The sequence below is a fragment of the Dreissena polymorpha genome, chromosome 14 (genome assembly GCF_020536995.1).
Source record: "Dreissena polymorpha isolate Duluth1 chromosome 14, UMN_Dpol_1.0, whole genome shotgun sequence".
NCBI classification, from domain to species: domain Eukaryota; kingdom Metazoa; phylum Mollusca; class Bivalvia; order Myida; family Dreissenidae; genus Dreissena; species Dreissena polymorpha.
In genome coordinates, this window is record NC_068368.1 from 50,656,512 (window position 1) to 50,682,718 (window position 26,207).

The 26,207-nt window shown below is 35.8% G+C and overlaps 2 protein-coding genes across 12 annotated transcripts in view; both read left to right on the forward strand.

Annotated features, from left to right (window-relative positions):
* Positions 1–532: 532 nt before the first annotated feature.
* On the forward strand, positions 533–23,349 carry LOC127858962 (uncharacterized). Of its 10 annotated transcripts, none has more exons than XM_052396339.1 (6): positions 539–808; positions 1,838–2,044; positions 11,595–12,097; positions 12,248–12,432; positions 12,583–13,127; positions 21,668–23,349. In XM_052396339.1, the coding sequence occupies exons 2-6, from the start codon at positions 1,869–1,871 to the stop codon at positions 21,873–21,875; spliced, it is 1,617 nt and encodes a 538-aa protein (XP_052252299.1). In that variant the 5' UTR covers positions 539–808; positions 1,838–1,868; the 3' UTR covers positions 21,876–23,349. The 10 variants fall into 10 exon arrangements, with proteins under 10 accessions (XP_052252297.1, XP_052252299.1, XP_052252300.1 ...); XM_052396340.1 differs by having other exon boundaries at positions 12,583–12,904; positions 21,445–23,349; XM_052396341.1 differs by lacking the exon at positions 21,668–23,349 and adding an exon at positions 21,111–21,438 and having other exon boundaries at positions 12,583–12,603.
* Positions 18,564–26,207, forward strand: part of LOC127858961 (uncharacterized) — a 75,501-nt gene continuing 67,857 nt past the window's right edge. Inside the window, exon 1 of one of the 2 annotated variants that reach the window (XM_052396329.1) lies at positions 18,564–18,588. The gene's annotated coding sequence lies outside the window, so the exon portion shown is untranslated. The remainder of the gene's footprint in view (positions 18,589–26,207) is intronic. The other variant, XM_052396328.1, reaches the window with a different exon arrangement.

Below are 26,207 nucleotides of genomic sequence, written 5' to 3' on the forward strand. Positions count from 1 at the left end.
AAAATGTTACTTATGTAATACAATTATGATGTCAATAGTCTGCATAACCGGACTTTTACTAAATATATTTTGAATTTATAAATGAAAACTGCAAAAACAAATTACACATAACTCTGATAAGTAAAATATATCATCAAATAATCACATATTTTTATGTTTAAAATGTTAAAAATTCATGGCATTGTGTGATGTGATCAAATATCCAAGCGGAGATTGCTGTGAATTTGGATATTGTCTATTACATCAATGCAATGTTATAGCAAACGACAACAATAACATTATACAAACTAAATACTTCATGATAAAATCCAACATCCATACGGACTTTGTTTGCGAAAAATGCATTCGAAACAATGCGTTAATTTTATTAAGCCTTCATGTTGAGACATGCCCTTCCTCGCCAACGATACAGGTTTAGCAAGTACATAGTTATAAACGTAACCTAATATCACAAGCAGAGATACAGTAATTTACTAGCTTGCATTCTGCAATGGTAAATTTAACCCAGTTCGTTATTACAACGCATGGTCACGTGATTTCAACCAACCAGAGCTTGATTAAGCGGCCATATTTAATAACGTGTATTATTGAAAAGAAGAACGTTGTGTTTGAAATTTCAGTAAAAAGTTTGAAATTAAAGATTTAGTAAGTTGTATATACACACCAAAAACAAGTGCTTAAAATTCGTCAGTGATTTGTTATTAATCGTTTAAATGTATACTTTGAGTAGAAACCGATAATCATAGTGCTCAACGAGAAATATTCAGCTTATCGAGGGCGTATCTACTTATGAGAGAATAAACATAAGGTAAATAGATCGGTTATCCCAATTCTAAAACGTCTAACGAAATGAGTAATAGCGAGGGAAAACTCTATTTATAATATAGGGTTGTTGAAGTGGTTAAGGTTTTATCTCAGCTTGAGACTTATTAATAAATACATGTAAAACGCTTATATTTGTATAGTAAAAAAGAGATGTAATAAAGTTTGTATTCATGTTCTGTAATTTATATGTGCTTAATCAATATAATATTAATTATCTAAATGAGATTATTCTACAAAAAAGATAGCGATGTCACGACGTTATTTAGTCACTAATAGCGGTATTGATTGTACTGAAGTGTTTTAGTTAATGGCTGTCACAGACGGCTAAATACGGTGCTCCGTAATTGTCAATGGTTACTTCACAAGTCCGACATCAGGATTACACGCGTAAGATAAGGAAAACTATACGAAGGAGATCACGATGAAATATAACATAAATAATACCGCAATTCCGTACTATATTCCTCGCATCGTCTTTTAGCATTCTTGCTCTTTATAAATCTCAAAGCCGAATATGAGAAAATACGATACGATATTGCGAAATCAATCTCGCGATCTCGCATGGCATTTTAAAAACTGACATCGAGGTTTGAGGTCATATCGGCACGATCTGAGATTGCCAGAAAATGATGAATGATTATGAAATAACGATGCGATGTGGTAGTGACAATAATAACAATGAATTTCGTCAAAAATCATGAATACATGCATAGTTATAAATATAACATCGCTTTTCGATACATAAAACTGAAATATCTTTCTTAAAACATACAAAACTTTCAGTCGTAATGCTTTAATATTTGTCTTAAATCATATGATAAAATGTTAAATTCCATAAACTTCGTTAAACCGCACACGCATATCTAATATATACTTTTTAACATTACAGATTAAGAAGATTATGTTTTCTATTTAACCAACGTGTGTCTATCCATTTAAACAGAAAATGTGTTCAATGAAAAGAAAATTTTGTATTTATTCCACACACACGTTGACATGTTACGTTTTTCAGATTCACCATGAAGTCATCTTAAGAAACAACAATGGCTTCTGGTTCTCATGAGGAAGATGTAACATATTTTAAATACGCTCGCAGTGCTTACCCAAAGTACAAATATGCATGTCAGTATGTCCGTCCATTGATAATCAAATGTCAGGGACTTCTCAGGAAATGCGGAATTAAAGACGACAGGCGTATTCCAGATTTTCAAACTGTAACCTTGGCTGTACAAGGTTCTGCTCATGCTCCATTTCTTAATCAAAGTAGTCACACAGTAACAGGCGATGAGTGTTTGTCTTCATGTCCAGAAGAGGGCGATGGGAATCCTCTTATATATGTAGCAAAATATCACCGTGCAAGAACATCGGACAAAAGTGCCAACCTCTTGGGCGACTGCGTGATCCTTATAAACAAAAGCCGGCAATCAGATGAACATCATGGCGTGACACATGTTACAACGCAGGACTCTTTTGCAGCATTAGTTTCCACTTTACTGGAAGAACTAGTGTTTCGTTGGCTAAAAGGGCTAGTGAAAGTGATGGTCGTCTTAGACACCATTCGTTTTCAATTCCAGCCGGTTGACAGGAGTGACTACGAGAGCCAGTTGTTGGTCACACTGACAGATATGTTTGAGAACTGTAGCGGTCGCAATGGTTTTCAAGTATCTGAAACGCTCCAAAGACTTTTTGGAATAGGTAAATACTAATGAAAATAATGCAATCACAAAGTTTAATAGCGAAATATTTAAATGCACACGTTGACCGATACGATCTACCTATTTGTTGTTTTAACTTACAATCTTGTAATTGCAATTCGCTTATAACGATTTTGTGTTTGATTGATAGGTGGTTGTTCTTCACATGCGGAATGCATGACCGCTCACATTGGGTTAGTTAAAGCAAACAAACTGCTCATAAAGGACACGATGTTTGAAGCAATGGCGATGTATAAGCGCAGAAGAGCCCAACATGAAGCTTGGCTTGATGCGTGGCCAACAATTGACTGGTCCTCTGTAAAGATCACGGATGAGGTATTGCATATAACACTTTTGTTCCCACTCGTATTTTATCCCTAAATAAACCTAAATACATGCGTGTTGGCTTATTTTCACCAAGCCATTAAATATTCTTTATTACACTTGGTTTGATAATGAGATTGAATTGCTTATCAAATAGGTCTGCGATGCCATCCGGAAGGTCGATAGTGCAAATGAATGTTGGATACATGCTAGTTAACTTATTTTCACCAAGCCATTAAATATTCTTTATAACACTTATCGTTGGTTTGATAATGAGATTGAATTGTTTATCAAATAGGTCTGCGACGCCGTCCGGAAGGTCGATGGTGCAATTGAATGTGGAATTAGGTATGGAACATTCTGCGTATATGTTCAAAATACAACGCAGTCGTCCGACGAAGAGATCGCAATACAACTTATGCCACAACTCATGAAAAATGGTATTCAGGAATGTACCGTTTTAAGACAAGTACACGAAAATCCACTGGCAGCTCAGTGTTCTACGGGAAGCAAAATAAGCGCGATGGGCCATGGGACACTGGGAGGATTTGCTATGAAAGACAAATCAACACTGGCGTTGTTAGCCAAGCATGTTGTCGGAGAAGAAAACGATGTGCACATAGTTGACGAAAATGAATGTCACCACATAGGACATATTTTGAGTCCAAAAGTTGTTCTGAATTTGCCGGCACCTTTGGATATTGCTGCAGCTGTTGTAATCGTTGAAATACCTGAAAAGCGCTTTAAAGACACGGACGGGAGACCTTCAATTAGCAAGTTATTTAATTTTGATCAAGGGGATACGAGTTTTTTGGAATCACTTCCAATATATATTTGGGGAGCGAGTTCGAAACCAGGCTATGGAAAAATAACAACCTGTGACTCAAAGACAGTGAAAGGAATGAACAACATTGTAATTGAAGACATAACGATAGAGTATTATGAAAGCGCCGACAAGTTTAAGCCATTTGCTGAACCTGGTGATAGTGGTTCAATAATTTGTTCTGAGGATCCTGAAGGCAAATGTATTCACGTGATTGGAATGTTAATGGGTTATAGAGCTATTAAAGACCCGTGCAATCAAAAGAAGCAATACCTGGCTTTTCCGTTGCAACATGGCTTAAGACAGCTTTCTATGGAACAAAATCAAGCCGATGGTCATATCAGGTTGTATGAGGACTCTTAAGATTTTTATCACAAGCAGATTGCAATCATTGAATTGCGCTCTGAGAAAACGGTGTTAAATGCATGTGCGGAAAGTGTCGTCCCAGATTAGCGTGTGCAGTCCGCACTTTTCGCCTAAACTGGATTGTCGTCAAGAAGAGTCTTTCTTTAAACGATAAATACAATGAAGCGGAAAATGTCGTCCCTTGTTATCTTGAGCAGACTGCACTGGCTAAACTGGGAAGAGACTATGCAAATGTATTTAACCCAGTTTTCAAAGAGCGTGGCTCACAATAAAGCGAACACGTGTTTGATAATAGTGACTGCCTTTTATGACAATATTACTAGTAAACATGGACGACACTGCATTTGAATGCTATGATCTCCTAACCAATACACATCGACGATGTTGAAGGTTGTATCCATAAAATGGATATGGACACGTTAATACGTTTAAAGAAATTCATGACGGTCATAAACCAAGCAAATGTTTTACATGAACGTTCTTTATGAAATATTGTTATATTTGTTGAATTAACATGTATGAATCGCGTATATATCGTACACGTTTGTAAGAAAATCAATGCAAGTGTGAATTTGATTAAGAGCTGGTATAAGAAATTGTCGTTATTAACGTAGATCAATTAAAAAACGACCATATGGTATAAGGCTGAGCTCGTAAATATGCATTGTGTGTCTTCTTGGTTGGTCATTTTATACGTCATCCGGTCCTAATTGAAATTTTCAATCAGATATAGCAGCAAACATTTATAATATTATGTATTTAATTTTATTTATAAATATGAAATTTGCAATGACAAATAAAATTGCTAAACGTTTAAATGGGGCGGAACATTACATAGTTTGTAGCTGATGGGGGGATACTGCGCGGCATTGTTTTAATTAAGACGGTGAACAATATTGAACACCGCAAGGACATTAGTTTCAGTGTTTCGCTGTTTAGTGTCTGTCCGGCTAGCGCAGTGGTTGGTATAATCGCTCCTCACATAGGTGACCCGGGGTTAATGCCTGTTCATGGCAGCATGCGAGTTGGTGGAAACAATACCGGACAGGTGAGGCTTCTTTCAGGTATTCCGGTTTCCCTCGAAACCCAAGACCACATCAAAATCAAACAATCTTTCAGTAACAATGAAACAGATGAAAATTGCGGCTATAATAAAAAAAAATCGTCCCAAAGTTCGTGAGTCTAGAAAACTATTTATGTAGGAGAGCTCGGGCACACTTCGGGTCTATACATAATGATGCATCTGGCTCGGGAAGGACCTCGTTAATTTTCAAATTGTCACACACACATACGAACACACACTAGCTAATGTAAAGTAATGCTTTTTCAAGTTATTATATAAATCTATCATTTTAGAGCTGGTTTAGACTTCTTTAATATTTTTGTGTCGACTTTTTTATTTTCAACCTAAAAACTAACACATATGCAGAGTAACGTTAAGTACAAATTATGAATAAACTGTCATTGGTACCAATCAAGTGTTTAGATCAACAACCATGTTGTTCTAAGAACAAAATCGATATCGACACGTTTTCTTATATTTGTCGGAGAACCTAAATTAATGTTTATTGTCGTATGACCCAATTTGCTAAAAATAGGGATTTCCCGACAGTGAAAATGTCTGTGCTGTTTTTTTTTCATGAATTTGTGTTCGATTGTATGAACGGTGATTTGTCCAGTTGTATTAACTCTAATTTCGTTCATGTTTGGTACCATTCTTCCGGACGTTAATTGTAGACTGTGTTTTTTTCATCAAAGTTTTATTTGTTCGCAAACAAGTGTGAAGGTTTGCACTCTTTAAACGATTTCGCTCTCAGAGTCCGAGAGTTGTATTATATTTGGTAAAGATGACATGACATTATTTATACGAAATATTGTCCTATGCAAATGTGTAAGCATGCGTGCAATTAATGATGAATTGAACACTGAATTACCTTAGATTCAGCACCGCAGCCGTTTCCCTTCTCTCAGTAAAAAATGTTGATGTTGAACAATGTGCTTCGGTTCACGATGTCTTTGTGTTTCTACTTTTTTGAAATTCTCCTACTTTAATTTTGTTGTTTGTAATGCAACGGTTGTGCCAGTGACAGTCATCTCTAGATCTCGCTCGTCAAAATTTATAGTTGTATCATTCAAAGCTTGATCAAACTGCTCCTAATTTGCTACAAACCAGAAGCTAAGTGTATTTTTTATTGATTACAAGAAGCAAAGCTTCTTTATATGTCAGTGGCAGTGTTTCGCAGTTGTAGGTAGTGAAAACTGCTGTTCTCAAGAAAAACTCCATCAACAACTCATACACAAGAGTGACGTCCCTTGATAACCTTGAAAACATTGAAATTCAAGAACAACAACGCGTACACAAGAGTGACGTCCCTTGATAACATTGAATTTCAACAACAATATATACACACGAATTACGTCTCTTTATAACATTAATTTGATAAAGTAAGAAATCCCTTCTAAAATCTTATTAATCTAGTCTATTCTGTCCCCAAATAAACCTTTGATTAACATACTTTAACTGATCACTAGTCTACCTTATGTCTTCTCAACTTGTTTAAAAAGTTTTTCTCAACAATAAATGTCATCTCGCAACTGCTCACACAAAAACCTTACCACTCCCCCAATATAAGTTAACAAGTTTAGTAGTATCTGTTAGTTAGTTTTTTCACTGAAAAAAAACAAAAACCTTTCTTACGAACAAATCATAAACCAAAACTGCTTACCTCAAACCATGTAGACTTAACTCCTGGTCCTAAAGCTCCGAGATGACCATGTGGTTCCTGTAGAAAAAGTGTCACATGGAAGAACAAAGCACTTGACTGCGACATCTGCAAAATCTGGTACCACCTTTCTTGCCCGGAAGACATGTCAGGCACTATGGACATTTCTGGCACTGTCTTACATATGGTCTGCCAAATTTCTCTAGTTTTTTCTTCATACTGCCTTTCACTCACTTATTACTTCTCAATACCAATACCGGATTACCCATTAGCCAAAGAAGCCACTGTATATGGGTCCCGCGACTTTTATGGCCCCAAAACACTGAGACCGTGACGAAGGAATTGTTTTAAGAAATTTTTAGAAAATTCTAATGACTTGTAGGCGTACTTAAACGGACAAAATTAACTTTGCATGAGCCTTCTAGTAGACACAAAGCCGACTAGGGGCCTGGGGTGTCGACCCCTAAAGTTTCATTGCCTATGGGCCTCCACGGTGCATCTTTTTTGATGTAGTAGAAAGTATCCCCTTACAAAGCTTCAATGTTGTTACATTTCAGTCATCAGATGATGTAAGGGATGTGTGTTACTAAGAGGATCAAACATATAAATGATCGTTCTTACTGATAGTTCGTTCGGCAATATTCTTTAGATCCATGGTAATCTTGATAGTTGAATATCTTTTATAGATCATATTTTTGGTATACTTACAATTTAAAAACCAATCCATTGAGCGCTTTTACCTGATACTAACGACACTAGCAAGCTGATGTAGTTGTACGCGTGCTTTGATTAATGCTTGGCTTTTTAATGGATGTACGTAACGTAAAATTAAAATAAAAACATAAAAATATTGATAAAAAGTAGGGAAAATATAAACAACTCGGCTTAAAATGTGTAATCGAGTAGCAGATTTGGAACCCTGCGGAAATAAATACTTAGTTTTTTTTTTAAACACGTTTCCTAGATTCGAACGTGGTCGAGATACTGTCTAGATTAACATTCTTCAGAATTTCATCAAGTTTAAGTCATGCAATTGAGTTCTAGAATCGATTAAGTTCTGCAATAAGGAACTGAAATCTAGCAAACACTCTTGGAAAAAAAACACAAAGAAAGTACATACTTTCATAAATTCATGTCTGTGAAAGATTACCTCACGCCGCTGGCCGAACAAAATAAGCAACCAGGACCAAAGACAGAAAAAAAACTCCTTGAAGACGAGATCCTGAGACGCCGTAGGAGGTGATAACATGATCTGGTGGCCGACTCTTAACATAAAGTATGCAAGTTATTTATGGTCAAGCATAGCAGGCGATGATTTAATTTTTTTTATTCGCCAACTTTTCGTGTTGCTAATGTGATTATATCATGAAAAAAAAATAGTTAATTAATTTTGAATGAAAAAAATGTATCAAATAAGTATATCAGAAAACAATATTAAAAAATACACACATGCATACATACATATATACCAGTTTAACTTAAAACTCAATATAAGCTTATCATTAGAAGTTTAGCAATCACTGGCCCCTGGAGACTTACCGTATATTATAAAGTAAAACTTAAGTTTAGATTGTCCTAAAATGCCTCAAGTAGATGGCTCCAATGCGTGTGTTCACAAACCAATTCTAAGACGTAAGAATAAATAATATAGCAAGTACCAAGAAAAATACGTCCAGCGTTTGCATATATACAGGCTACCACTGGTCATCACGTTATTTAAAAAATGTTTTACATAAAGAATTATGAAGATAGAGGAGGTTTATGCCAGGTTTGACTCTGAATTACAGCAATGTTTTAACCTTCAAATTTAAAGAATATTTTATATTCGTACACTTAAGTTTTAGAATTGTTTGGTGAATACGGACCCCAAAACACTCACCGTCTACGTCGACCTTCTGGTCCCCGTTCACGTCCATCATATTGCACAGCTCCATTGCCTCTTTCTCGGACAGCGGCTCACCGAGGTGGGTCAGCGCGCGCCGGAGTTTCGCCAGGTTGAGTGTGTTGTTCCGATCCTTGTCGAACATCCGGAACGCCTCGCGCAGCTCTATCTCTACGATCTCAGGATCCTTCAGGAAGTCCTTCAGGAGCTTCACGTACTTGTTGTACTCTATGACGTAATTTCCTGTAAAAAAAGGCTTACGTCACTACACGGTCATTTATTTTATGTGAGTGTTTTCAGGCACAATAATTTTACAGTTGTTGATGGTGTTGCTGTGTATCGATCGATGTTGAACTCATACATTTTACCATGTGATAAACGAGAATGCAATTGATAAATTTAGTGTCTGGACTGACGGAATTTAAGTTTCTGCGATATTTCTGCTGGTGTGTTGTGAAACTTTAAAATACATGCACATATTATGAAATTTGTATTGCTAATACAAGAAGTATATGAATATTAGTGTCGCTTCATGCTAACTGAATAAATGGAAAAAAAAACTGTTAAATTATAAAGATCTCAAGATCAGTTATTCCACGAATGTAAATACTTTTTTTATTTTGGAGTGTAATCAATGTAAGGCGCGGTTTAAGGTTCTAAATTATTGTTATTGTTTAACTTGATCATCTCATGCTCATGGAGCCCAAAAGACTATATTTTCAGAGAGATGACAAAAACTGTATCGAGTCCAGAAGTCACCACAGAGTAGTCAAAAGGCTGGCATGCTTTTTTTTACTTCATTGATAAAGATTATTGTTCGAAGCGTTTTCACTTAAAATCAAACATAAATATATGTGAAATTATTTGCAATTGTTCGTATTTTTCCTCTCAGATGAGCAAATAAGTAAACACGTACTTCAAAAATTCATATGTCTCCGGTCGAAGTGCTTGGTAATATCGTATTTAGGGGTATTACTATGTGCATGAAGTGTGAAGCTATTGTTATACTTTGCAAAACAAATAGATATAACTTTTAAACTATCCTAATACCATGCAATTCTCTTAGATATAACTTTAAAACTATCATATCTCGATGCAATACACACATGTATCACTTTAAAACTATCGAAAGGCCATGACATACACATAGATACCACTTTTAATTAAAATATGAGACGACCTATCAGGAAGCGGACGACAACGAGCGAGGCCTGGTATAGGGGAGATAACCCTGGGTTAGGGTTAGGGTTAGGGGTCGGGTTAAGGTTACGGTTAGGGTTAAGGCTAACTCAAACACTTGGAATACTGCCAGGGATAACGCAGTCGTTTATGATTGTAGAAAACCGATACATCCAGGTAGTTATGTTAGTTTTTCAAAACGTAGACTGAGTATTGTGTTTTTACGCCATGTTGAAATGAAACATTTTACGGCTGATTCAATTCAACATTCAGGTAAATAATGTTCTACTTAAATATATCATATTTAACTATTGCTGTTAAGCAAAAAGAAATAATCTCATTACTTAACCTGCTTTATATATGAATATTTTAAATATTATTCTTTTTTCTTATTTTTGTTATTAAATGGCACGAAGACCGTCATAAAGATTGTTTTCTGAAAATGATTATTTTTTTGTTTAATTTTGTTTGTAATTATTGTCCTGTATTTTATAGCCAATAGACCATTTGATATAAATAATTGAATGGCGCTTGATTACACAATTTTATCTCAAACTAAGTTTCTGTATGTTCTATATTCATATTATTAAGCTTTTTGTCTGATACAATTAATTCCTCCTGAGATAGCACCTGCCATCTTTCAGTTGTTCTTTTATAGATATTCACCCTGCCTGACTGACTTTCGACAAGAATCATAAGTACACATCTTTTAATAAATTTAACATCATGCTTCACTACCTGAGACTGAAAAATTAAAACTTGATTCGTAATGGTTGATTATTTGTCTGAAAAGAGAAAGGTTTAATTGTAGCGCTTATTACATTGTCTTGTATATGTAAGAAAAATAGTTTAAATTTTAGAGTTTATAGAATATTTCCGCACAACCACACACACACATCTTCACACATTAACCATATCATTGGATAAAAAGTATTAACATTTAAGATTAAGAAGATTATGTTTCCTATTTTACAAAAGTGTGTTTATCCATATAAACAGCACAAGATCTAAATTGGAGTTATAGAGAATAACAGGTTACTGCCTGATCTTTTTGTAATACCTCAGGCAAGGCTTAGAATAATATAATGGCGAGGCTTGCCGAGCCATTATGTCATTCGTGCCGAGCCTGATATATTACAAAAAGATCAGGCAGTAACCTGTTTTTCTGTTTATCATAAATCTACGTCCCCGATTTTTAAGAAATAATGCAAACATTGATTAAAGGCTGAATTTTAAGCGGATTTTTGTCGTGTAATTATGTCGTCATGAGCACTTTCGCTTAATATTTGTAAAACATGTTTTATGTTGTTTGAGTTGCATTTTAAATATATATATTACATCTTGGTATCAAAGTGTTTGTTTTGTTAAATGTGATTCGATTTTACTAAAAATGATTACTTTATGCATGATTCTGAGTAATATGACCTACCTCGTATCGTCGACTGATTAAATAACTTCTTGTTGAACTGATATAAAAATATCTCATGCAACGTTATATAAGACAGATATCCATGCAGCTGTATGATAAAATGTTATATTCATTCCACCTGTCGACATGTTACTTTTTTCAGGTTTATCCTTAAGTCATCATAAGAAACAACAATGGATTCGGGTTCTCATGAGGAAGATGTTACATGTTTTGAATACGCTCGCAACGCATACCCAAAGTACAAATATGCATGTCAGTATGTCCGTCCATTGATAATCAAATGTCAGGGACTTCTCAGGAAGTGCGGAATTAAAGACGACAGGCGTATTCCAGATTTTCAAACTGTGACCTTGGCTGTACAAGGTTCATCTCATGCACCATTTCTTAACCAATGTAGTCACACAGTAACAGGCGATGAGTGTGTGTCCTCAAGTCCTTTAGTGGCCTATCAAACTAGAAACACAGAAGAGGGCGATGGGAATCCTCTTATATATGTAGCAAAATATCACATTGCACGAATGTCGGACAAACGTGCAAACCTCTTAGGCGACTGCGTGATACTTATAAACAAAAGTCTTGCATCAGATGAACATGACGGCATGATACATGTTACAACGCAGGATTCCTTTGCGACATTAGTTTCCAATTTACTGGAAGAACTCGTGTTTCGTTGGCTTAAAGGGCTAGTGAAAGTGATGGTTGTCTTAGACATCTTTCGTCGTCGATTCCAGTCGGTTGACATGAGTGACTTCGAGAGCAAGTTGTTTGTTACACTGACAGATATGTTTGAGAACTGTAGTGGTCGCAATCGTTTCCAAGCATCTGAAGCACTCCAAGAGCTTTTGGGAATAGGTAAATACTAATGTAAATGATGTCATTACAATGTTTAATAGCGAAACATTTAAATGAACAAGTTTAATGATTCAATTTATGTGCCTGTTGTTTTAATGTACAATCTTGTAATTGACGTTTTCTTACCAAGATTTTGTGTTTGATCGACAGGTGGTTTTTCATCACATGATGAATGCATGACCGCTCACATTGGGTTGGTTGAAGCAAACAAACTGCTCATAAAAGACACGATTTTTGAAGCAATTGAGATGTATAAGCGCAGTAGAGCCCAAAATGAAGCATGGCTTGATGCGTGGCCAACAATTGAATGGTCTTCTGCCAACATCACGGATGAGGTATTGCATATAACACTTTTGTCCCTACTCTTATTTAATCTCCAAAAACTATTTAATACATGCGTGTTGGCTTATTTTCAACAAGCCATTAAACATTCTGTATTACACTTATCGTTGGTGTGATAATGAGATTTAATTGCTTATTTATAGGTCTGCGATGCTGTCCGGAAGGTTGATGGTGCAATTGAATGTGGGATTAGGTATGGAACATTCTGCGTATATGTTCAAAATACAACGCAGTCGTCCGACGAGGAGATCGCAAAACAGGAATGTACCGTTTTAAGACAAGTACACGAAAATCCACTGGCAGCTCAGTGTTCTACGGGAAGCAAAATTCACGCGATGGGCGTTGGGACACTGGGAGGATTTGCTATGAAAGACGATTCAACGCTTGCGTTGTTAGCCAGGCATGTTGTCGGAGATGAAAACGATGTACACATTGTTGACGAAAATGAATATCATCGCATAGGACCTATTTTGAGTCTAAAAGTTGATCTGAATTTGCCGGCATCTTTGGATATTGCTGCAGCTCTTGTTATCATTGAAATTCCTGAAAAGCGTTTTAAAGACACGGACGGGAGACCTTCAAATAGCAAGTTATTTAATTTTGATGAAGGGGATACGAGTTTTTTGGAATCACTTTCAGTATATATTTGGGGAGCGAGTTCAAAACCAGGACATGGCAAAATAACAACCTGTGACTCGAAAACAATCAAAGCAATGAACAATATTGTAATTGAAGACATTACGATAGAGTATTACGAAAGAGCCGATGAGTTTAAGCCATTTGCTAAACCTGGTGATAGTGGTTCAATAATTTGTTCTGAGAATCCCGAAGGCAAATGTATCCACGTGATTGGAATGTTAACAGTGAAAAGGATGAAAATTACAACTGTAATAAAAAATTCGTCCCAAATTGCGTGAGTCTTGAAAGTTAATTACATTACCGTAGGTAGGAGAGCTTGGGCACACTTCGGGTCTATACATAATGATGCATCTGGCTCGTGAAGGACCTCGTTAATTTCCAAATATTCACACACATACACACACTTGATAATGTAAAGTGATGCTTTTTCAAGTAATTTATATAAATCTTTCATTTTAGAGCTGGTTAAGACTTCTTTAATATTTTTTTGTCATTTTTTATTTTCAACCTAAAAACTAACACATATGCAGAGTAACGTTAAGTAAAAATTATTAATGAACTGTCATTGGTACCAATACACAAGTGTTTATATAAACAACCATGTTGTTATAAGAACTAAATCGATACCGACACGTTTTCTTATATTTGTCGGAGAACCAAAATTATTGTTTATTGTCGCATGAACCAGCTCAAAATAGGAATTTTCCTGCAGTGAAGACTATATGTCTGTGTTTTTTTTACATGAATGTGTGTTCCATTGTATCAACGGTGATTTGCGCAGTTGTATAAACTCTGATGTCGTTAATGTAAGGTACCACCATTCTTCTGGACGTTAACTGAAGTTTGTTCATCATCAAAGTTTTATTTGTTCTGAAAAAGTGTGAAGCTATGCACTCTTTAACCGTTTTCACTCTCAGTCCGAGTCCATGATTTGTTCTACATTTGGTAAAGATATTATATATACGAAATATTAACCTGTGCAAACATGTAAGCATGGGTGCAATTAATGATATATTGAACACTGAATTACCTTAGATTCAGGAACTTTACCGTTTTCCTTTTTTCAGCAAAAAACGTTGATGTTGAACAATGTGCTTCGGCTCAAGATATATTTGCGTTTCTACTTTATTGAAATTCTCCGACTTTTATTTTGTTGTTTGATATGCAACGCTTGCGCCACGGACAGTCGTCTCTAGTCTAGATCTCGCTTGTCAAAAGTTGTAGTTTTATCATTCGAAGCTTGATCCAACTGCTCCGAATTTGCTGCAAACCAGAAGCTACGAATTTTTTTATTGATGACAAGAAGCCAAGCTTCCTTATACGCCAATTTTTCGTAGTTGTAGGTAGCGGAAGGTGCTGTTCTCAAGAAAAATTACATTAACAACACATACACAAGAGTGAAGTCCCTTTATAACATTGAAAATCAACAACAACAACAACACGTACACAAGAGTGACGTCCCTTGATAGCATTGAATTTCAACAACGATATATACACACGATTTGCGTCCCTTTATAACATGTATTTGATAAAGTAGCAAAATCCCTTCTAAAATCTAATTCATCTTTTTCTATCTGTCCCCAAATAAACCTACGACAAACATACTTTAACTACTCACTACCTTTTTTCTTCTCAACTTGTTACAAAAGTTGTTCTCAACAGTAAATGTCATATCTCAACTGCTCACACATAAACATTCCCCCCTTTGTAAGTAAACAAGTTAGTATCTGTTAGTGGATCTTTCTACTGAAAAAAACAACACATTTCTTACTTACTAATACTAGTAATAAACAAAAAACTATCATGTCATCATTAAACTGTTAGCTTTAACCATGCAGACTAGTCCTCATGCTCCGAGATGACCATGTGCTTTCTGTGGAAAAGTGTCACATGGAAGAACAAAGCACTTGAATACGCTACCTGCCAAATCTGGTACCACCTTCCTTGCCAGGAAGACATGTCAGGCACTATGGACATTCCTGGCACTGTCTTACATATGGTCTGCCGAATTTCTCTAGTTGTTTCTTCAAACAGCCTTCCACTCACTATTTACTTCTTACAACCAATCCCCGATTACCCATTCGGCAGAGAAGGCAACTGACTTTGGGCCCCGCGACTTTAACCCTTTGCATGCTGGGAAATTTGTCGTCTGCAAAAATGTCGTCTGCTGAATTTCTAATATTAGCATTTTCTTCGATTTTTTTCAAAGAATACTATCAGAATAGCAAACAGTTTGGATCCTGATGAGACGCCACATTATGTGGCGTCTCATCTGGATCCAAACTGTTTGCAAAGGCCTTTAAAATTCGGTTCCCGCACTGAAAGGGTTAAGGGGCCCTGTAAGACTGATACCGTGACGAAAGAATTGTTTTAGGTACTTAGACAATTCTAATTACTTGACAAAGCCAACTATTTTATACCAATATCATGTTAATTGTTAAGGTATACAATCGTCTTACCAATCATTTATAATTTGCAACCCCGTAATAATTATGATTTCGTATCGGCATTACGGTATTATAATGACATTGTATACTTATAAAAAAAGATTGTCATATTGTATATCTTGCAAGACTTAGCACTGGTAGGCTAACTTAAACGGACAAAATTAACTTTGCATGAGCCTTCTAGTAGACACAAAGCCGACTAGGGACCTGGGGTGTCGACCCCTAAAGTTTCATTGCCTATGGGCCTCCACGGTGCATCTTTTTTGATGTAGTAGAAAGTATCCCCTTACAAAGCTTCAATGTTGTTACATTTCAGTCATCAGATGCTGTAAGGGATGTGTGTTACTAAGAGGATCAAACATATAAATGATCGTTCTTACTGATAGTTCGTTCGGCAATTTTCTTTAGATCCATGGTAATCTTGATAGTTGAATATCTTTTAAAGATCATATTTTTGGTATACTTACAATTTAAAAACCAATCCATTGAGCGCTTTTACCTGATACTAACGACACTAGCAAGCTGATGTAGTTGTACGCGTGCTTTGATTAATGCTTGGCTTTTTAATGGATGTACGTAACGTAAAATTAAAATAAAAACATAAAAATATTGATAAAAAGTAGGGAAAATATAAACAACTCGGCTTAAAATGTGTAATCGAGTAGCAGATTTGGAACCCTGCGGAAATAATTACTTAGTTTTTTTTTAAACACGTTTCCTAGATTCGAACGTGGTCGAGATACTGTCTAGATTAACATTTTTCAGAATTTCATCAAGTTTAAGTCATGCAATTGAGTTCTAGAATCGATTAAGTTCTGCAATAAGGAACTGAAATCTAGCAAACACTCTTGGAAAAAAAACACAAAGAAAGTACATACTTTCATAAATTCATGTCTGTGAAAGATTACCTCACGCCGCTGGCCGAACAAAATAAGCAACCAGGACCAAAGACAGAAAAAATTCCTTGAAGACGAGATCCTGAGACGCCGTAGGAGGTGATAACATGATCTGGTGGCCGACTCTTAACATAAAGTATGCAAGTTATTTATGGTCAAGCATAGCAGGCGATGATTTAAATTTTTTAATTCGCCAACTTTTCGTGTTGCTAATGTGATTATATCATGAAAAAAAAATAGTTAATTAATTTTGAATGAAAAAAATGTAACAAATACGTATATCAGAATACAATATTAAAAAATACATACATACATGCATACATACATACATACCAGTTTAACTTAAAACTCAATATAAGCTTATCATTTGAAGTTTAGCAATCACTGGCCCCTGGAGACTTACCGTATATTATAAAGTAAAACTTAAGTTTAGATTGTCCTAAATGCCTCAAGTAAGATGGCTCCAATGCGTGTGTTCAACAACCAATTCTAAGACGTAAGAATAAATAATATAGCAAGTACCAAGAAAAATACGTCCAGCGTTTGCATATATACAGGCTACCACTGGTCATCACGTCATTTAAAAAATGTTTTACATAAAGAATTATGAAGATAGAGGAGGTTTATGCCAGGTTTGACTCTGAATTACAGCATTTTTTTAACCTTCAAATTTAAAGAATATTTAATATTCGTACACTTAAGTTTTAGAATTGTTTGGTGAATACGGACCCCAAAACACTCACCGTCTACGTCGACCTTCTGGTCCCCGTTCACGTCCATCATATTGCACAGCTCCATTGCCTCTTTCTCGGACAGCGGCTCACCGAGGTGGGTCAGCGCGCGCCGGAGTTTCGCCAGGTTGAGTGTGTTGTTCCGATCCTTGTCGAACATCCGGAACGCCTCGCGCAGCTCTATCTCTACGATCTCAGGATCCTTCAGGAAGTCCTTCAGGAGCTTCACGTACTTGTTGTACTCTATGACGTCATTTCCTGTAAAAAAAGGCTTACGTCACTACACGGTCATTTATTTTGATGTAAGTGTTTTCAGGCACAATAATTTTACAGTTGTTGATGGTGTTGCTGTGTATCGATCGATGTTGAACTCATACATTTTACCATGTGATAAACGAGAATGCAATTGATAAATTTAGTGTCTGGACTGACGGAATGAAAGTTTCTGCGATATTACTGCTGGTATGTTGTGAAACTTTCAAATGCATGCACATATTATGAAATTTGTATTGCTAATAGAAAAAGTATATGACTATTAGTGTCACTTCATGCTAACTGAATAAATGGAAAAAAAAAATTAAATGGCAAAGATCTCAAGATCCGTTATTCCACGAATGTAAATACTTTTTTATTTTGGGGTGTAATGAATGTAAGGCGCGGTTTAAGGTTCTAAATTATTGTTATTGTTTAACTTGATCATCTCATGCTCATGGAGCCCAAGAGAATATATTTTCAGAGAGATGACAAAAACTGTATCGAGTCCAGAAGTCACCACATTACTTCATTGATAAAGATTATTTTTCGAAGCGTTTTCACTTAAAATCAAACATAAATATATGTGAAATTATTTGCAATTGTTCGTATTTTTCCTCTCAGATAAGCAAATAAGTAAAAACGTACTTCAAAAATTCATATGTCTCCGGTCGAAGTGCTTGGTAATATCGTATTTAGGGGTATTACTATGTGCATGAAGTGTGAAGCTATTGTTATACTTTGCAAAACAAATAGATATAACTTTTAAATTATCCTAATACCATGCAATTTTCTTAGATATAACTTTAAAACTATCATATCTCGATGCAATACACACATGTATCACTTTAAAACTATCGAAAGGCCATGACATACACATAGATACCACTTTTATTTAAAATATGAGACGACCTATCAGGAAGCGGACGACAACGAGCGAGGCCTGGTATAGGGGAGATAACCCTGGGTTAGGGTTAGGGTTAGGGGTCGGGTTAAGGTTACGGTTAGGGTTAAGGCTAACCCAAACACTTGGAATACTGCCAGGGAGAAAGCAGTCGTTTATGATTGTAGAAAACCGATACATCCAGGTAGTTATGTTAGTTTTTCAAAACGTAGACTGTGTATTGTGTTTTTACGCCATGTTGAATGGAAACATTTTACGGCTGATTCAATTCAACATTCAGGTAAATAATGTTCTACTTAAATATATCATATTTAACTATTGCTGTTAAGCAAAAAGAAAAAATCTCATTACTTAACCTGCTTTATATATGAATATTTTAAATATTATTCTTTTTTCTTTTTTTTGTTATTTAATGGCACGAAGACCGTCATAAAGATTGTTTTCTGAAAATGATTATTTTTTGTTTCATTTTGTTTGTAATTTTTGTCCTGTATTTTATAGCCAATAGACCATTTGATATAAATAAACGAATGGCGCTTGATTACACAATTTTATCTCAAACTAAGTTTCTGTATGTTCTATATTCATATTATTAAGCTTTTTGTCTGATACAATTAATTCCTCCTGAGATAGCACCTGCCATCTTTCAGTTGTTCTTTTATAGATATTCACCCTTACTGACTGACTTTCTTCAAGAATCATAAGTACACATCTTTTAATAAATTTAACATCATGCTTCACTACCTGAGACTGAAATATTAAAACTTGATTCGTAATGGTTGATTATTTGTCTGAAAAGAGAAAGGTTTAATTGTAGCGCTTATTACATTGTCTTGTATATGTAAGAAAAATAGTTTTAATTTTAGAGTTTATAGATTATTTCCGCACAACCACACACACACATCTTCACACATTAACCATATCATTGGATAAAAAGTATTAACATTTAAGATTAAGAAGATTATGTTTCCTATTTAACAAAAGTGTGTTTATCCATATAAACAGCAAAAGATCTAAATTGGAGTTATAGAGAATAACAGGTTACTGCCTGATCTTTTTGTAATACCTCAGGCAAGGCTTAGAATAATGTAATGGCGAGGCTTGCCGAGCCATTATGTCATTCGTGCCGAGCCTGATATATTACAAAAAGATCAGGCAGTAACCTTTTTTTCTGTTTATCATAAATCTACGTCCCCGATTTTTAAGAAATAATGCAAACATTGATTAAAGGCTGAATTTTAAGCGGAAAAAATAGGATTTTTGTCGTGTAATAATGTCGTCATGAGCACTTTCGCTTAATATTTGTAAAACATGTTTTTTGTTGTTTGAGTTGCATTTTAAATATATATATTACATCTTGGTATCAAAGTGTTTGTTTTGTTAAATGTGATTCGATTTTACTAAAAATGATTACTTTATGCATGATTCTGAGTAATATGACCTACCTCGTATCGTCGACTGATAAAAGAACTTCTTGTTGAACTGATATAAAAATATCTCATGCAACGTTATATAAGACAGATATCCATGCAGCTTTATGATAAAATGTTATATTCATTCCACCTGTCGACATGTTACTTTTTTCAGGTTCATCCTTAAGTCATCATAAGAAACAACAATGGATTCGGGTTCTCATGAGGAAGATGTTACATGTTTTGAATACGCTCGCAACGCATACCCAAAGTACAAATATGCATGTCAGTATGTCCGTCCATTGATAATCAAATGTCAGGGACTTCACAGGAAGTGCGGAATTAAAGACGACAGGCGTATTCCAGATTTTCAAACTGTGACCTTGGCTGTACAAGGTTCATCTCATGCACCATTTCTTAACCAATGTTGTCACACAGAAACAGGCGATGAGTGTGTGCCCTCATGTCCTTTATGGCCTATCAAACTAGAAACACAGAAGAGGGCGATGGGAATCCTCTTATATATGTAGCAAAATATCACATTGCACGAATGTCGGACAAACGTGCAAACCTCTTAGGCGAAGGCATGATACTTATAAACAAAAGTCTTGAATCAGATGAACATAACGGCGTGATACATGTTACAACGCAGGATTCCTTTGCGGCATTAGTTTCCAATTTACTGGAAGAACTCGTGTTTCGTTGGCTTAAAGGGCTAGTGAAAGTGATGGTCGTCTTAGACATCTTTCGTCGTGGATTCCAGTCGGTTGACAGGAGTGACTTCGAGAGCAAGTTGTTTGTCACACTGACAGATATGTTTGAGAACTGTAGTGGTCGCAATCGTTTCCAAGCATCTGAAACACTCCAAGAGCTTTTGGGAATAGGTAAATATTAATGTAAATGAGGTCATTACAATGTTTAATAGCGAAACATTTAAATGAACAAGTTCAATGATTCAATTTATGTGCCTGTTGTTTTAATGTACAATCTTGTAATTGACGTTTTCTTACCAAGATTTTGTGTTTAATCGACAGGGTTTTTTTCTTCACATGATGAATGCATGACCGCTCACATTGGGTTGGTTGAAGCAAACAAACTGCGCATAAAAGACACGATTTTTGAAGCAATTGCGATGTATAAGCGCAGTAGAGCCCAAAATGAAGCTTGGCTGGATGCGTGGCCAACAATTGAATGGTTTTCTGCCATGATCACGGATGAGGTATTGCATATAACACTTTTGTTCCCACTCTTATTTAATCTCCAAAAACTACTTAATACATACATGTTGGCTTATTTTCACCCAGCCATTAAACATTTTGTATTACACTTATCGTTGGTGTGATAATGAGAATTTATTGCTTATCTATAGGTCTGCGATGCTGTCCGAAAGGTTGATGGTGCAATTGAATGTGGGATTAGGTATGGAACATTCTGCGTATATGTTCAAAATACAACGCAGTCGTCCGACGAGGAGATCGCAAAACAACTTATGCCACAACTCAGGCAAAATGGTATTCAGGAATGTACTGTTTAAAGACAAGTACACGAAAATCCACTGGCAGCTCAGTGTTCTACGGGAAGCAAAATTCGCGCGATGGGCGTTGGGACACTGCGAGGATTTGCTATGAAAGACGAATCAACGCTGGCGTTTTTAGCCAGGCATGTTGTCGGAGAAGAAAACGATGTGCACATTGTGTACGAAAATGAATATCATCGCATAGGACCTATTTTGAGTCCAAAAGTTGCTCTGAATTTGCCGGCACCTTTGAATATTGCTGCAGCTCTTGTTATCATTGAAATTCCTGAAAAGCGTTTTAAAGACACGGACGGGAGACCTTCAATTAGCAAGTTATTTAATTTTGATGAAGAGGATGCGAGTTTTTTGGAATCACGTCCAGGATATATTTGGGGAGCGAGTTCAAAACCAGGGCATGGAAAAATAACAACCTGTGACTCGAAAACAGTCAAAGGAATGAACAATATTGTAATTGAAGACATTACGAAAGAGTATTACGAAAGCGCCAATGAGTTTAAGCCATTTGCTAAACCTGGTGATAGTGGTTCAATAATTTGTTGTGAGAATCCTGAAGGCAAATGTATCCATGTGATTGGAATGTTAATGGGTGAAAGAGTTATTAAAGACCCAAACAATTAAAAGAAGCAATACCTGGCTTTTCCGTTGCAACATGGCTTAAGACAGCTTTCTATGGAACAAAATCACGCCGATGGTCATATCAGGTTGTACGAGGACTCATAAGATTGTTATCACAAGAAGATTGTTATCATCGAATCGCGCTCTGAAAAAAAGATGCATGCGCGTAAAGTTTATTGTGCGAACCCCACGGGCTAAGCTGAGAAGTGACGCAAATGCATTTAACCCAGTTTTCAAAGAGCGTGGCTCACAATAAAGCGAACGCGTGTTTAAAATTGCCTGCCTCTTATAACAATATTACTTGTCAATATTGACGACACTGCATATTATTGACCAATACACATCGACGATGGTCGATATTGAAGGTTGTATCCATAAAATGGATATGGACACGTTTATACGTTTAAAGAAATTAATGACGGTCATAAACCAAACAAATGATTTACATGAATGTTCATATAGGAAATAGTGTTATATTTGTTGAAATTGACATGTATGAATCGCGTTTATATTGTACACGTTTGGAAGAAAATCAATGTAAGTGTGAATTTGATTAAGAGCTGGTATACGAAATTGCCGTAATTAACGTAGATCAATTTAAATAAAACGGCCATATGGTATAAGGATGAGCTCGTAAAGATGCATTGTGTGTCTTCTTGGTTGGTCAATTTTTATGTCATACGGTCCTTATTGAATTTTTGAAGCAGAGATTGCAGCAAACATGTATAATATTATGTTATATATTTGATATTATTTACAAATATGAAATTTGCAATGACAAATAAAATTGCTAAACGTTTAAATGGGACGAAACATTACTGGTAAGACCGCGTACACGTAAGTTATAGCTGATGGGGGATGCTACGAGGATTTTTTTTAATTAAAGCGGCGAACAATATTGAAGACCGCAAGGACATTAGTTTCAGTGTTTCGCTACCTTATTAGATATTGTAAAGTGTCTGTCCGGCTAGCGCATTGGTTGGTATAATCGCTCCTCACATAGGTTACCCGGGTTTAATTCTCGTTCCCGACAGCATGCGAGTTGGTGGAAACAATACCGGGCAGGTGTGGCTTCTTTCAGGTATTCCCCACGAAACCCAAGACCGCATTAAAATTAAACAATCTTTCATTAACAGTGAAAAGGATGAAAATTACAACTGTAATAAAAAAATTCGTCCCAAATTGCGTGAGTCTTGAAAGTTAATTACATTACCGTAGGTAGGAGAGCTTGGGCACACTTCGGGTCTATACATAATGATGCATCTGGCTCGGGAAGGACCTCGTTAATTTCCAAATATTCACACACATACACACACTTGATAATGTAAAGTGATGCTTTTTTCAAGTAATTTATATAAATCTATCATTTTAGAGCTGGTTAAGACTTCTTTAATATTTTTGTGTCATTTTTTTATTTTCAACCTAAAAACTAACACATATGCAGAGTAACGTTAAGTACAAATTATTAATGAACTGTCATTGGTACCAATAAACAAGTGTTTATATCAACAACCATGTTGTTATAAGAACTAAATCGATACCGACACGTTTTCTTATATTTATCGGAGAACCAAAATTAATGTTTATTGTCGCATGAACCAGCTCAAAATAGGAATTTTCCAGCAGTGAAGACTATATGTCTGTGTTTTTTACATGAATGTGTGTTCCATTGTATCAACGGTGATTTGTGCAGTTGTATAAACTCTGATTTCGTTAATGTAAGGTACCACCATTCTTCTGGACGTTAATTGTAGTTTGTTCATCATCAAAGTTTTATTTGTTCTGAAAAAGTGTGAAGCTATGCACTCTTTAACCGTTTTCACTCTCAGTCCGAGTCCGAGATTTGTTCTATATTTGGTAAAGATATGATGACATTATATATACGAAATATTAACCTGTGCAAACGTGTAAGCATGGGTGCAATTAATGATATATAGAACAATGAATTACCTAAGATTCAGGAACATTACCGTTTCTCTTCTCTCAGTAAAAAAACGTTGATGTTGAACAATGTGCCAAGATATATTTGCGTTTCTACTTTATTGAAATTCTCCGACTTTTATTTTGTTGTTTGATATGCAACGCTTGCGCCACCGACAGTCGTCTCTAGTCTAGATCTCGCTCGTCAAAAGTTGCAGTTTTATCATTCGAAGCTTGATCCAACTGCTCCGAATTTGTTGCAAACCAGAAGCTACGAAAATTTGTATTGATGACAAGAAGCCAAGCTTCCTTATACGCCAATTTTTCGTAGTTGTAGTTAGCGGAAGGTGCTGTTCTCAAGAAAAATTACATTAACAACACATCCACAACATTGAAATTCAACAACAACAACAACAACAACACGTACACAAGAGTGACGTCCCTTAATAGTATTGAATTTCAACAACAATATAAACACACGAGTTGCGTCCCTTTATAACATGTTTTTGATAAAGTAACAAAATCCCTTCTAAAATCTAATTAATCTTTTCCTATCTGTCCCCAAATAAACCTACGACAAACATTCTTTAACTTCTCACTACCTTTTTTCTTCTCAACTTGTTACAAAAGTTGTTCTCTACAGTAATATCTCAACTGCTCACACATAAACATTCCCCTCATTGTAAGTAAACAAGTTAAGTAAACAAGTTAGTATCTGTTAGTGGATCTTTCTACTGAAAAAAACAACACCTTTCTTACTTAAAAATCATATCATGTCATCATTAAACTGTTAGCTTTAACCATGCAGACTAGTCCTCAAGCTCCGAGATGACCATGTGCTTTCTGTGGAAAAGTGTCACATGGAAGAACAAAGCACTTGAATACGCTACCTGCCAAATCTGGTACCACCTTCCTTGCCAGGAAGACATGTCAGGCACTATGGACATTCCTGGCACTGTCTTGCATATGGTCAGCCAAATTTCTCTAGTTGTTTCTTCAAACAGCCTTCCACTCACTATTTACTTCTTACTACCAATCCCCGATTACCCATTCGACAGAGCAGGCGACTGACTTTGGGCCCCGCGTTAACCCTTTGCATGCTGGGAAATTTGTCGTCTGCAAAAATGTCGTCTGCTGAATTTCTAATATTAGCATTTTCTTCGATTTTTTTCAAAGAATACTATCAGAATAGCAAACAGTTTGGATCCTGATGAGACGACACATTATGTGGCGTCTCATCTGGATCCAAACTGTTTGCAAAGGCCTTTAAAATTCGGTTTCCCGCACTGAAAGGGTTAAGGGGCCCTGTAAGACTGAGACCGTACGAAAGAATTGTTTTTAGTACTTAGACAATTCTAATTACTTGACAAAGCCAACAATTTTATAACAATATCATGTTAATTGTTATGGTATACAATCGCCTTACCAATCATTTATAATTTGCAACCCCGTGATAATTATAATGTCGTATCGGCATTGCGGTATTATAATGACATTGTATACTTATTAAAAGAGATTGTCATATTGTATATCTTGCAAGACTTAGCACTGGTAGGCTAATTTAAACGAACAAAATTAACTTTGCACGAGCCTTCTATTAGACACTAGACCTAATAGGGGCCTGGGGTGTCGGTCCAAAAAGTTTCACTGCCTATGGGCCTCCACGGTGCATCTGTTTTGATGTAGTAGAAAGTATCCCCTTACAAAGCTTCAATGTTGTTACATTTCAGTCATCAGATGCTGTTAGAGGCTGCGTGTTGCTAAGAGGATCAAACGTATAAATGATCGTTCTTACTGATTGTTCGTTCGGCAATTTTTTTTAGATCCATGGTTATCTTAATAGTTGAATATCTTTTATAGATCATATTTCTTGGTATACTTACAACTTTAAAACCAATCCCTTGAGCGCGTTTATCTTATACTATCGACACTAGCAAGCTGAGGTAGTTGTACGCGTGCTATGATAAATGCTTGGCTTTTTAATCGCTGTACGTAACGTACAATTAAAATAAAAACATAAAAATATTGATAAAAAGTAGGGAAAAAAAAAAAAATCGGCTTAAAATTGTAATCGATTAGTAGATTTGGAACCCTGCGGAAATAATTACTTTTTTTTAACACGTTTCCTAGATTCGAAGGTGGTCGAGATACTTTCTAGATAAACATTATTCAGATTTTCATCAAGGTTAATTCATGCAATTGAGTTCTACAATCGATTAAGTTCTGCAATATGTAGCTGAAATCTAGCAAACACACCTGGAAAAAAAACACGAAAAAAGTACAGGTTTTCATAAATTCATGTCTGTGAAAGATTACTTCAAGCCGCTGGCCGAACAAAATAAGCAACCAGATGCAACGACAGAGAACAAAACAACTCCTTGAAGATGACGAGATCCTTAGACGCCGTAAGAAGTG

Coding starts and splice junctions, on each gene's coding strand:
- LOC127858962 (XM_052396331.1), top strand. CDS start 1,869: ATGGCTTCTGGTTCTCATGAGGAAGATGTAACATATTTTAAATACGCT. Junction 2,521..2,670: donor CCAAAGACTTTTTGGAATAG/GTAAATACTAAT, acceptor TTTGATTGATAG/GTGGTTGTTCTTCACATGCG. Junction 2,856..3,141: donor CTGTAAAGATCACGGATGAG/GTATTGCATATA, acceptor TTTATCAAATAG/GTCTGCGACGCCGTCCGGAA.